This window comes from Charadrius vociferus, unplaced genomic scaffold (genome assembly GCF_000708025.1).
Source record: "Charadrius vociferus isolate BGI_N301 unplaced genomic scaffold, ASM70802v2 scaffold183, whole genome shotgun sequence".
Classification (NCBI taxonomy): domain Eukaryota; kingdom Metazoa; phylum Chordata; class Aves; order Charadriiformes; family Charadriidae; genus Charadrius; species Charadrius vociferus.
This window is the reverse complement of record NW_009648250.1, coordinates 6,910,408-6,923,841: the sequence shown is the minus strand read 5'-3', so window position 1 is coordinate 6,923,841 and position 13,434 is coordinate 6,910,408. Positions and strand designations below refer to the sequence as shown.

Here is a 13,434-nt window from a genome sequence, read left to right as displayed (position 1 = left end):
ATCATGTCTTTTTACTGTTGCAGGTAACTATAATTGGGAGCTATTTATGGATCTGATGCAAAAGTCAATTAGACTTTTAGAGTATAATTCACGTCCAGTTGACATTTAGTTAGTTATATGTGCCTTAATGCAGCTCTAGGTAATCCATTGTTTTGGTTTGAATCAGTTTGGCCACTCTGACTTTGATATAAGAAAGTCCTGACCTCACGATGGAAGTTCATGCTAAACAAATGTAATTAGTGAAAAGCCACTCATGAACAAGTAAATAACATCAAAAATACCATAAAATAATAATTTAAAAAAAATGGGAAAAGTTACGCTCTCCAAGGTGCTTTAATATTTTGAAGAAAGGAAGTGCTGATTTGCATGTTAATGTAATGTAATGTTATACATTTTCACAATAGAATCAGGAAGGAGACTAGAGGAAGAAAATGTAGAGAAATTACCTAACTTGTTTCTGCTTTCACAAAAAAGGTTGTTTTGTTTGTACTTTCAGGTTCTTTGGTTCAAAATACAGTTTACTAGCATGAGGAAAGAAATTACGGGCCCAGAGGCCTTTCGTCAAGTGTAAAAAAACCAGCAACAGCCAATCATAAAATTGAGACAATGATAGCACAGAACACTTACTTATTGTAATATATAATATTACCAGAGAAGAATAGCAAAGGACACCAACCTACTAACAACATAAGTTGTATATTGACCTGAATTTTATAGGGCTGGCAGGTCTGTGTAAGCTATGTAGAAACATTATTCTGTTGATTAAAATAAAGGTGCTTTTGTTGGGTAAAGCTAATGCGTTTGTCATGTATAATCTTTTCTTGATTATATCAGTACTTTTCTAATGTAGGTAAAATTGCAGACAAGAATTACAGGCAAGAATGAATTTTATTTGTAGGCAATTTATAGTGACATGATGTATAGCCTTGCCAGCAAAACAACTGCCTTTGTTTCTATGTCCTTTTCTAAGGATCTAGTCACCTCTGTTAGGGCAAGGTACATTCTGCTTTTAAAATAAACTCTGAGAATTTAAGAACGTTCAGCTCTCCCTGTCCTTGGTTGAATTGCAGAGAGTGATTTATGCTTCAGCCAGGCATGAAAATAAATAATATTGCTTTTAATTGCTATGCTTTACAGTTTTTATTCCCATAATATAAAAATGTAACAATGAGAAATATTATGTAGACTAAATGTTTTATGACCATTTAAGTGTTGTTAGGGCATATCTCTCATTAATGTCAGCAGGGATTTTGCTCTTGCCTTTGAAGGTAATATGCTCAGGACTTTCATTATTAGTGAGTTTTAACTGAAGAGTGTGTGTGAGTATCTATGAGTCTATGTCTTAACAGACACTTAGATGACTTTTACTCTAATCTGGAAGTGAATGCAGTTTTGCAAAATAAACAGGGTTTTGTTCGTTTTTTTTTTTTGGCAGTTCACAGAGAAAATTGAGACATTGCAGAATCATAATAAGTGAAGGGTTGAGTATGAAGGCTTTACATGAAATTCAGTCATGAATATACTGGTTATAATCTTATTGGCTTCAGTGTTGAAAATCTCATGAGCTGAAGGTAAAAGTTACAGTTCAGTGTTCTGCTGCAGCAAGATCATAATATTTCATTAAAACCTAAATGTATACATGAGTGAAAACTGTAATTGAAGACATACTTCAGTTTTATTTCTGTCAACTTAATTTGGTTGTCTGAACAAGTTAATTAGGCACTGAGTCTATGATTGAACAAACGACTTAAACATGTGCTTAATGTTAAGCATATGAACCTGGTGATGAAAGTTGGGCATATGCTGTTCAGCTGAGTTAAAGCTGAAATTACCCCATCTGTGCGACATCTTAGCCCAGTGATTTACACTGACAAGTGCGGCTTTTGCCTACAAATCATTTTTGTGTCAGGAAATGTTTAGATCTAGTTGATTCTGCCTTGGGGTATGTTGTGGCTGAAAGGATCTCTCAAACCCCTCCCCTTAGGAGTCCTGTCTGTCAAGATTTAAATAACAGGAAAACATAAGCGATGAAAAATTAGAGTTCAAAAATTATTGATATAATTTGAAAAATGTCCTTGAAAATTTGCTACTGTATGACTGCATTTAAATTATAGCATATCTGTAGGCTTACAATAAGCATCTACTTTTGATGTGACTGCAGTTATGTTCATGAATGCTTCTGTGCTGTGCTTTCGTGCCACGCTTTTCTATTCTGAAGTGCCACAGAGTTTGAAGAGGCATTTCTATGGTTTTGCTGGTCCCTCTTCATTTTGTTGTATGCACATCCTTTAGAGTGTGAATGGGTATCTCTTTCCTGTTTTGTCTATATCTGCAGAGTACTGGCCTACTGGATGTGCTTTTCAGCATCATTTTAACTAATAGATGGTGGAGATGGCAGAAAAAGGAGTGATACCCATGTTCGCCCTAATGACAACTCCCTACCAGAGAGTCTTTTCACTCCTGGCTGCCTTCTTGCACTTGGTCACCATTCACTTAATTTCATGGCTGGTTTAGCTAATGTGAAGGCAGCTGACCTTATTGCAAACTTAAGCTTTTGAAGAGGCAGGTTTTGTCCCTGGTAGAGCTCTAAGTCATTGCTTGGCTTTGTTCTTTCTTCCTGACAGACCATATAGTGCTTGTGCTTTGTTTCTTATTACCAGTAATGTCACAAAGTTAACAGTCATGCAGTCCTCTTTCGTGTATTTATTTACTACAATATAAATTATTTTTATTTGTGTATTTTTTTAAACAGGCGTAATACACAATGGATTACTTACTGACTTTGGATTGATGTCAGTCATAGCTGTGGGTCTATAAAAACACACTTTGATTACAATAACTTCTTAAAAATGAATGGGAGGTCATGCAGTATGAGCCATCGGACAACAGGTGTTCCTCATGGACCTAGGATGATCAGTGAACAGCAGATCCCACCTATCAGAGTTCATGCAGAAACGCCCTGCCCATCTTCAAATAGCAGCACCCCAAGCCCAGCTATTGGAAACTTGTCTGCCAGCCTACACTTAAAGATGCCCCTTGGAGGAGGGGTAGCTCCTCAGAGCGACATCGCTGACAGTACTATTCACTTTCCTGCTCTAAGTCCCAGGAAACAAGTGGTTACAAATGGGAAGCCTTTATTACAAGTCCCACAGCCCCCAGGACTGCCAGCCCCACAGTCTTTAAGGCCAAAACAGCAAGAATTTGGAAATACTTTCTCCCCAGGCACGGGTGAAGGTAAGACTCCTTTTTCTATTGCTATTAGTAATAGCATTTCTTCTCCAATATCACGTACCCTGATGGTATTGGTTTTAGTAGATGGAATCCAGTCTCTTCTTTATCACTTTCTTACTACAAAGGAAGAGATACTGAAACAAAATGTTTTGCTATTTTCCACAAAAGTAATTCTTAGTTTGATTATTCCCAGGGGGTTTGTGTTACACAGCAGTTGCTCAGAATCCCTAAATTGTCCAAAGATTCTTTATAAACAGTGTAGTTCGACTTTGTTTTGCTAACCTAACCTCTTGACTCAACAAATCTGATGGTCATTTTACGTTCTGTGGCACCAGAATTTCGTGAGTGCTATCAGAAATACTCCTTCCTGGATGCATGAACACAGCTTTCCACTGGTGACTAACAGCTGCTTACTGATGAAAGCAGCAATGTTTTTCAGAGCGCTTAGGCTGGACGAGCTGTAAAGCACTTTTTGAGCATATCTCGACCATAGATTTACAATCCATTTTTTGGAACCACTGTTTATGCCGTAGAAAATAACGATGCATAGCCCTCACAAAATTTGGAGGCTGGTTCTCTGTGGCACGTGCTTGTACATCAGAGATTTACCTGTCTATGAGAAAGTACTTGCCTGTCTGCTCTTGGGTCTTTGAAGTCAAAACAGAACTTTTAAGTTTTTAGTACTTCTTGACTCTGCTCGTGCTGGAGATGGGGATACTGTTTTGGAGGAGTTTTGGTATCATACTTTTGAAAATTAATGTACGTAGACATGAGAATTTAATGTCTAGAAAAGAATTAAATAGTTTAAAATACCAAGAAAAGCTTGGGTTGGTGTCTGAGTGAAAGTGCAGAAAAGGAGGTAGAGATTTCCCATTTTATTCCAAGTATGTTGCTTCTCTCCGTTTTCTGTTTTTCTTCACTACTTCCATTTGAAACCTTGGGAAGTCCGTCCCTCTCGAGCAAGGTTTGCAGGCTTGAAACCAGCGTCATTTCAGAACAAGCTGAAAGTTAACTGCATGCTTGAGTGCTCTGCTGAGTCAGACCAGTGGTTATGCATATACGTATTCATTGGGTGACCTCTGAGATCACCGGTCTGGTGCTCGCTTGGCTGTGGTGGTGGTGGGTGTAATTTACAGCATATAGCTTTATGCTTCTGCAGCAGTGAAAAGAGGTGGACTCCTCCCGTGATGAGCTTTGGGGGAACTTTTCGGTCTTTCACTGCTGGTAGAGCCTGATTCCAGCTGTCTTCAAAATTACATGCCTAAAACCAGGGAATCCATGCTGGAATCTCTAAAATAGCCCTACATAACAGCTAATCCACCTGCAGTATGTGTTGCAGAGCAGCACCACAGGGTGAAGAGAGCATCACCTTGTTTAATGCCATTGGTTTGCGGATTTTGATCCGCTCTGCCTGACCGCCCTGTTCCTAGCTGCTGTCGTTTCCATCTTTCCTTTTTGACCTGATTAGCTCTCGCATATGTAATGAAGTCTGTTATTTTGTCGAATAACGAGTAGAGAATTCAGCTGAAGGGCTGGTGTTAGGGAAGCTTATGTATAAACAGAGCTGGTTAGACAAGGTACTGTGGACTTCAGATACAATGGACTTCAGATTATGTGTTTGTATGGATTGGTTTTACTAATTCCTCATTTGTTAAAGTTCTTGTTATTAGCAGGACCACTTACAGAGTTGAAGATTATGCGTGCTGGGAACATGCCCACTATGGAAGAGCAAAGTGTCATTCACTTGGTCATGTCCAGATAATTTTCTAAGACTTTAAACCTTACTATGCTGTATAAAGCATAGCATGTATGTAAATGTCTAAACTACGACAGTGTATGAGACTGTAAACCTTATAAAACTGTGCAGGTGGTTTATGCTTGTGCAGCTTTTTCATACTTTGTCCTTTTCTAGTGGGGGGGTCCGTGGAGGGAAATGTCTTTTAGTAGGTACTTATTTTAGTAAAACCTTCATCTTGAGAAGACAACAGTTCTCCTTTCACAGTTGTCTCAGTATCAGTTATACAGGTTTGCACTGCTCAAAGTTGGTTTTGCTGTTTTTTTGTTATGTGGGTTTTTTTGTTTTTTTTTTTTTTTTACTTTGAAACACATGGGATAGTAAAAGCAGCAAGATACACAACAAAATGACCTGGTGGTGGTGTTGGAATAGTTCCCCTGCATTCTTTCAATAATGGATAAAACAGTTCAACAAAACAAACCAGGAGCTTCAGTTTGGGATGGAGGAAAGAACAGAACATTTTGGGGCAATCCAATTGTGTGCCTTCTTTTTTTCTGAGTCGTGGGGTTTTTTTTGACAGGAGGTCATGCTTAGTGCACAAAAAGACGATAGTAATAATCTACAGTAACTACAACATGCAGAGAGTCTTTACTTTGCATGAAGGCTCTCTTTATCTTGTATAATGTTACAAAACTTTGAAAGGAGATGATTTTTAGAAAGAATGCCACCTAAATCACATTAAGAAAAACTGTTATGCTTTTGTGCACGATGAGAAACTGAAGCACGTTGTGCTGTATACTGTGTGCAGAAAAAAAGAAAGTCTGAACTTGCACTGGTGAACGTCTCTGACTTCAGCTACTTTCCCTCCTGATGGTAGAATATGCTTTCTAGTACTGTGTTGTGCGTATGAAAAAGAAAGTGGTATAACAGTGGATTTTTTTCAGTACAGAAAAATGTCCTAGTACAGTGAATTTTTTTAAAATTTTTTTTTGCTAGGAATACATACTTTTGTGTACCCATATTAGATATTTTCACAAAGAAATTAGGTGCGAAATGAAGACATAACAGTACATGTATTTGGCAGGAAATCTGCATTCTTTCATTTTGTTTGATATGTGTATTTGACCACATTTTGTGAATGAGTGGTTTCACACCTTTTAGATTTTCTCAGGCTTAGAAAGAGATCTTTACTGACGGTATCTACTGAGGTGAAAGCTCAGAAAGGGGAAAAGGGTGAGAACAGTAAGGGAAGACACAAGACCATAACCTGGCCAGCACTGGCCTTTAACTTCTCTCATCAATGCAGATCTTTTGACAGAAGCCTTGTAATGGAAATAACGTGGTTTAAAAAATCCAGCTTTCTAATGAGTGTTCTGTTAAGAAGGTTGGTTTTCTTTGAAAGTATGTAGATTTCAAATACTTCAAATTACAGCTATGATCTAAATGTAGTTATGGCCGAAAGTTATGTATTCGAGAATTTATTACCAGCATATCTGCACTTTATACATATCTCAATAGTATTTTTTTCTAGAAGACCTAGTAGCTGTTCTTTTTGCTTGTCTTATCCACTCCTCTGTGCAGACAATGAACTTGGGAGTGTGAGTTGGACTATGTTCAGGCATATCCTGAGTGTTCTCACGTCTCATGTAGTAATAAAAATCCCAAATCTTTCTGAAAACAACACATGTTTTCTGGGAGGACCAATACGCTCAACACCTATACTGGTTTCTCTGGTGGTGAATGAAAACAAGTTTTTGAAGTCCTTCAAGAGGTATTAAAGATAAGCATATCCCTGCTGGTGTAAATTGTTGCGGAAGGTGGCTGTGGGAGTTTGGGAGGACACCTTGTATTTTTCTCCCAGCATTATTCGTAAGCACCTGCTGGGAGATTTGGACCCTAGGTCTGAATTCGCTGCGATCATACTTACCATGCTTATGGCAGTACATTCAAAATTGAGGAGTGGATTTTCCTGTCCTGTAAGACAATATATTGTAGTCTTAATGCAGCTGGGATTTGGCTGATGGAACATTTCCACTGTGACCAAAATTCCATGCTGAGGTGCTGTTGGTGGAGGTGGTGCAGCTGCTGCACTTCCAGCCACCATGCTCATAACCTGGTGGAGAGGTCCAACGTGGATGTGGGGAGGGTAGAGGCAGCCTGTCAGCCTGGCTTTTGCTCTTCCTTACCGTGCTTGTGGTTTGAGCTAGTATGTCTGGCAAGACTTTCTGGAAATTGTGAGCAGCTCTCAGTCACGAGAGCTGTAGCCATCTCCTTGCATCCCCCATTCTCCCTGGCAGCAGGTGACATTGCACGTGTGGGGAGTTCAGGCTTGGAAACCAGTCTGCCCTTTTGTTCCACCCTGACTGCTCTACTAAAATGAGCATAGTCAACATAGAATCATAGGATGGTTTAGATTGGAAGGGACCTTGAAGATCATCAAGTTCCAACCCCCCTGCCGTAGACAGGGGCACCTCCCGCTAGGCCAGGTTGCTCAAAGCCCCATCCAGCCTGGCCTTGAACACCTCCAGGGATGGAGCTTCCACAGCTTCTCTGGGCAACCTGTTCCAATGCCTTACCACCCTCAAAGTGAAAAATTTCTTCCTAATATCTCTTCTAAATGTACCTTCTTCCAGTTTGAAGCCATTCTCCCTCATCCTATCACTACATGCCCAAGTAAAAAGTCCTTCCCAGCCCTCCTGTAGGTCCTCTTTAGGTACTGGAAGGCTGCAGTAAGGTCTCCCCGTAGCCTTCTCTTTTCCAGGCTGAACAACCCCAACTCTCTCAGCCTCTCCTCATAAGAGAGGTGCTCCAGCCCTCGGATCATCTTCATGGCCCTCCTCTGGACCCACTCCAACAGGTCGATGTCTTTCCGATGTTGGAGGCTCCAGAGCTGGAATGTGGGTATGTCACTAAGACTATGTGACAGTTGTGAAGAGTTGACATGAAAATTCTTGAGATGGGACTCAAAGAGGCAAATCTGGACATTTTTTAGTAAGAAATGGGGAGACTTGTGCAGATAGGCATGGACTCCTTTTGTTCCTCTTTCCAGGGCCATTGAAGAGACAGCTGTAACCTTCCACTTCTGTGGTTCCTGCAGTGTTAGGATTGTTCCTTGACTTGAAAAATAATTGTGTATTTTATTTCCTTTTTTTTTTTTTTTTTCCCAAATGGGACTGTAAATTTTCTAGTAAAATGAGTCGGTTAGCTAACGTTCTTGTGTCAGATGAGCATGTTTCCTGTTGGAGATTGTGAAGGCTTTTTCTTATGCTGCAAATAGTTGACAGGTGTTAAATCTTGGGATTGGGATTTATTTTTTTTTTTCCCCCAGAGGCTCTGGAAGAAGCAGGAGCTCCGATGCTGCTAAGCTGTGTGAGAACTGTGAACTTGGTCAGGGTCATTTGTCTCCAGTTGCCAAGAGAGCCTTGTTTCACTTGTGAACAATAACCGCACAGGTCTGTGAGGAGTGTTATATGCAGAAGTGTTAATCAGTAAGCAGCTTGAGCCACACTTGAAAACTCTTTAACATACTTATTTTGCTCTCTAGTACTGTTGGTTTCATGTGTCAATTGGCACAGTCTGAAAAAGATGTTCATCAGTATTCTGTGCAGTTCCTTATGCAGAAAGCTTGACTCAAGACTTATTTTCTTTTTCAGTTGTTTTCTATAATCAATTGTCATCAGTTTTAAAGCCTGGTTATTGACCATGTTTAGGTACAGCAAAGTGATTAAGTGATAATGATCTTAGTTTATCCAGCAAGACACATTTTCCAGCTTTGCATATGTTTCTGTGGCCTTGATATGCTTGAAAAACACCACAGGATCCATCAAGACAAGGAAATGATTACTTGCAGCTTTGGCAGTTGTTAGGGAAATCCATTCTGAAGAAAGTAGGGCTGGTGGATTATTTTGTTTGATCTAGGACGTTCCAAAAGGGTGCAGCTGAGAACATGAGACTCCTAGAGTTTAATTCTGCAACTCATTTTAAGGGCTGGATGCCCAGCAATCCTGGTCGGGTTTGAGAAGGTTCACTGTGGTTCTTGGTATGCCTGTCATAGAATGTACAAGAGGTTTACTTCATTTTTATCTAAAAGGTGGTGCACAGATTCCTTTTGCTAGACATTCCTTTGGAGCGCTTATTTCAGGTTGAAGTTTTTTTTTCCTATCTGTCATGTTTCAGGCATGGTTCAACTCCTGAACATAAATGATGTTCAGGCAACTCTTGAATGTAACTGATGGAAGGCAATGATTTATATTGACTTTGACTCTCTACTTTTAGAGTCTTTCTCTTACGCATTCAGAATTTTGTTTAAGAACAAAATGTTTAAGATAATATAAATAGCTGGTGATACCACAATGCATGTTGGACTATGTGTTATAAAGGCCCCAGGCAACTTACAGAAATTCCCCAAAGAGTGTTAGGGTTAATGCCAAAAAGGATCTACTTTACACAGGAACTGCAAAATCCCTCAAGAGTATTAGGCATATTGCCAACACTTACCCATTCTGTGTTAAGAATGTAATTTAACTTTTCTTATACCCAGCCTTATACCTTTATCCTCTGCTTTGTGGGCCTGGAAAGTGAGCTTTAAAATGAATTGCAGCTATCCAAAATACAGTATAGCGAAGGGATATATTTAAGCAAAGGTCATATTTTATGTTTTTTTTAGAGCAAATATTATTCTTTCAGACTGGGGCAAAACAGTTGAAGGAGATGGGGTGTACTTATCAATAGTTTATGACACCTGTTTTCACCATAAAGGCAGCTTGCTGTTGTCAGTAGCATCCAAATGGCATCTCCAGCTGTGAAGGCTGCAAAGAAAGCATTGGCAAGCTGGATGGAGGAGGCTACACCAAGCTCACCACCCCATGGACAACCACTGGCAGAGATCGCAGAAGTCCTCCCAGCATAATTCTTAAAGGATAAAATCAAGGCAGATATACCTTCCTGAGAGGGTGACTCTTCCAGGAACGTAGCATTTGCTTTTTTTTTTTTCCCTCTGTTGTCACTGCTTAAAGGATGCTTGTGGATCTGCACTTATGTCATCCTAAAAACCATTAATGAATTTCATATCCTCCTTCAGGTTTGCAGAGAGGAAAATCTGATGCTTCAGGTCAAGCCAGCATAAACAAGCAAACCAAAACAGGCCAAACTATTATATCTTCACTTTACTTCGACAATCTTCAACGTAGTGCATGATCTTTCAATTTTGTGTTATGACCAGGAGGTGGCACTAACAAAATCTGTTTTCATACAGAGAGATGCGTATTTCAGCCACCTTTTTCTAGGGGAGATTTGGAATAAAAGTCCAATTGAAATCTGAAAGTTCTGGGAGTTTTGTACCTGAAAATTCTTGAAAACGGCATTGAGGCCACCTCTCCCTCTGCGTGAAATAAGATTTGAGTATTTCGATGTGAATGTGGGTAAGTCACTGAAATGTGCTGTGCTTTTCATTGCCAATTTCAAGTAAGTTATTTTTACAATTATACGGTGCTTTGAGATCTCCACCTGAAGTGCAATTTATTGATCTCGCCCACAAAATTGATTTCAGCATGTGCACCTACAGAGAGTGAACAGGTTGTTTGCGCCTTTTCATGGAGGAGCAGGGGGTCAAAAAGCAGCCTGGTGCACAGTTAAGCACACATAGATGATTGCAAATACTGAATTCTGCAGATGGGTTTGGCTTTTTTTTCATATTACTGTTGTGTTCTTCTTGAACTATATTGCCTTTCCTAGCAGTGCTGTAACATGATCTTCACCATGGTATTGTGTTCCTTCATTTGGTCCCCACTGCTGCAGACCCGTTTGATGGTGGTGAACAGAAAGCATACCTACTACTTGCTTTGGTTTAGCTGTGCTTTCTCCTACCCCTCACCCGCAGAAAACAATGAGAAGGAAGTGGCTCTTTTGACATTTGTTCTGTACACAAAGTGCAAAAATGGTCTTTCATTTACTTTCAGGGTTCTCACACAGTTGTAAATACCTGGAATAGTCCTGTGTGGAGCAGGGAGTTGGACTCAGTGATCCTTATGGGTCCCTTCCAACTTGACATATGCTGTGATTCTACGATTCTATAACTCCTGTGTGAATAAAAGCAGGAATTGTCTGCATCAATGAGATTTGTTTTTTCTTTTCTATTTTACTTACAGCTGGTCTTTTCGAAGCTGAATTTGATAATTAGTTCTGTCTCAGAGTTCAAGGGAGCTAGGGGAATTAGTACAATTTTTTAAAAGGACCATGCTCACATGCCTGAACTTTGGCTTACACTGTAAGACAGTTTATTATCCAAGCTATCTGACCTGTTTCTGACTGGGTTATAAATAGCCTGCATGTGTTCCTTTGTCAGCGTTTCTGTACCACTTATCCCTTCCAGGGTGAATTTCATCTCAGGTCAGTACGGTGTTTGCAAGTGTTGCTTATACTTAATGTGTCCTTCACTGCTAGTTGTAAGAGTGTAGATCATCTTTTCAGCAGACTTGAGGTAGCGGATCAATATGTATTGGGTGCAGCAGATGGGGAATTGGGCAGGGAATGCAGAGATGTGGATGTAAAAACATGGCTCAGTTGATGCTGTTGTCAAAACTGGGTATTCACATCAGCATGTCAGAATTTTATTTTGGTCTCTGCTGTGGTATTTGCTGCTGGAACTTCTTGAACTATTGTGTTCCATTTTATCTCTAGGTCCCCCTGTTCTCACTCTCCTCATTTGTCTCTCTTTTCTGTTTGGGTTCATGGTGAAGAGTTTGTTTATTTTATGTTTGCCCAGTGACAGACACAACCACTACTGCAGCCTCTGGGCATTACTGCAATGCAAGTCACAATGACGGCGATGAAAATACAATACGTAGTGATGGGTGTGATCTAAGTGTCTACAGTGAATAAGTAAATGGGGTGGTTATTCTCTCTTGAACAAAGAAAAAAATTTTAAATGTGATGTTAACTGTAAGATACCAGAACAAATGCCATTAAATGCTTACTGTAGTCTTTTAAACTGCAATAATATGAACTGCAGCAGTCAAGTGTGGTTTTTATCTTTTATCTTCCACGGTAAACTTGTTGGGTAAACAGAATTATGGCAAAACAGTCATTATTGACTGCTGTGACTTTATCAGTTGGTTGATGGTAAAGTGGTACAACTTCTGTATTTCAGCAAAGAAACATCTTCAGTTCTGGTGGGTCTGGGTCGGTTTTTGATCTCATAATTTATTGTTGGCAGTTGATCTTGCAAAACCAGTGAACGCTTTCTGCTCACTGTCTTAAAATAAAAATCTAGATTATTCATAAAGGGGGGGAAATTTTGAGACTGGGTGAACAGCTAGAGAAGTTTGTTGTCTGCATTTAGCCATCATATTTATGGGGCTAAGTCAAATATTGCCATTTTGTACTGATGTTTGTGAAGTTCCGCAGGTGGCAAGCATGCCCTTCAGCTGTTCTGTGGCCCAGTGTTCTAGAGAGATTTAGGAGGTAGGACTAGTAGTGTTTGGGTGTCAGAGGGCTACCTTTGCTGCCGAAGCTGATTAACTTTTGAATTCTTTCTAAGAGCTGGAGATCAGGTCCATAGTCCCCCCCAGAATGGGAAGGGGATATAAGGAATGTGTCTCGCATCATGAGGGGTAGGAGGAGGGAATGAGCTTTTTGCTTCTCTGAGCCCTTTCTCTCAGTCTCTTAATGCAGCATACAGCTGATAGTAGGCTCTTGTGACAACAGAACAAAACACATGTCCAGGCAATGTTCTCCAGCTGCAGTTCTAAACAGATGAAATGGAACATTTCCTTGTGGTAAAAATCTCAGTTCATTGAGGTTTTTATATGGTCTGTTCTACAGATACCATGCAGCTGATAAAATCAGTGGTTTAAGTGGTTTTCCCTGAGCTGTATAGAGAAATCTATCCCTTATTTAGTCTAACCGTTTGACACATAAATAGGCTGAAAGAGAATATGGTTCAATTTTGCTACTGCTGTCTTTTCATCAAAAAAAAGGCATTTTAGAAGCCCTTATGACAAGGTGATCACAAAGAGGTTTTCCTTTCTGGAGCAATCACCGTGTTCTGTGATGGAAATTGTTCTATTCAACTCCTGTCATGAATTTTGTTGTCTGCTCAGGAAGAACCAGTATTTGGACAGTTAGGACTTTAGCAAATGCTTTGCTAATTGAGTATCTTAGACATTAATTTTTTCTGCTGTGGATACCTATTGTTTAGATTACAATGAATGACTGAGAGCACTGCAGTAACTTCTGACAGGATATTTTAAATTGCATAAATTGCCAGTTGTTGCAGTTGATTATTCTACTTGCTCTATAACAAGGCTGTACCTTTGTACACACAACATTTCTAGAGGTTGACCTTCAGGAATAAGCAGTTACTGACATGCTTCTAAGAAAATGAAAAATGTTTCATAGAATCATAGAATGGTTTAGGTTGGAAAGGACCTTGAAGATCATCGAGTTCCAACCTCCCTGCCATGGGCAGG

The 13,434-nt window shown here is 39.7% G+C and overlaps 1 protein-coding gene across 1 annotated transcript in view; it reads left to right on the top strand.

Annotated features, from left to right (window-relative positions):
• Window positions 1-2,849: 2,849 nt before the first annotated feature.
• Window positions 2,850-13,434, top strand: part of GLIS3 (GLIS family zinc finger 3) — a 176,086-nt gene continuing 165,501 nt past the window's right edge. The window contains 1 exon segment of the mRNA XM_009884321.1: window positions 2,850-3,234. Within this exon segment, the coding sequence (XP_009882623.1) occupies window positions 2,850-3,234 (385 nt within the window).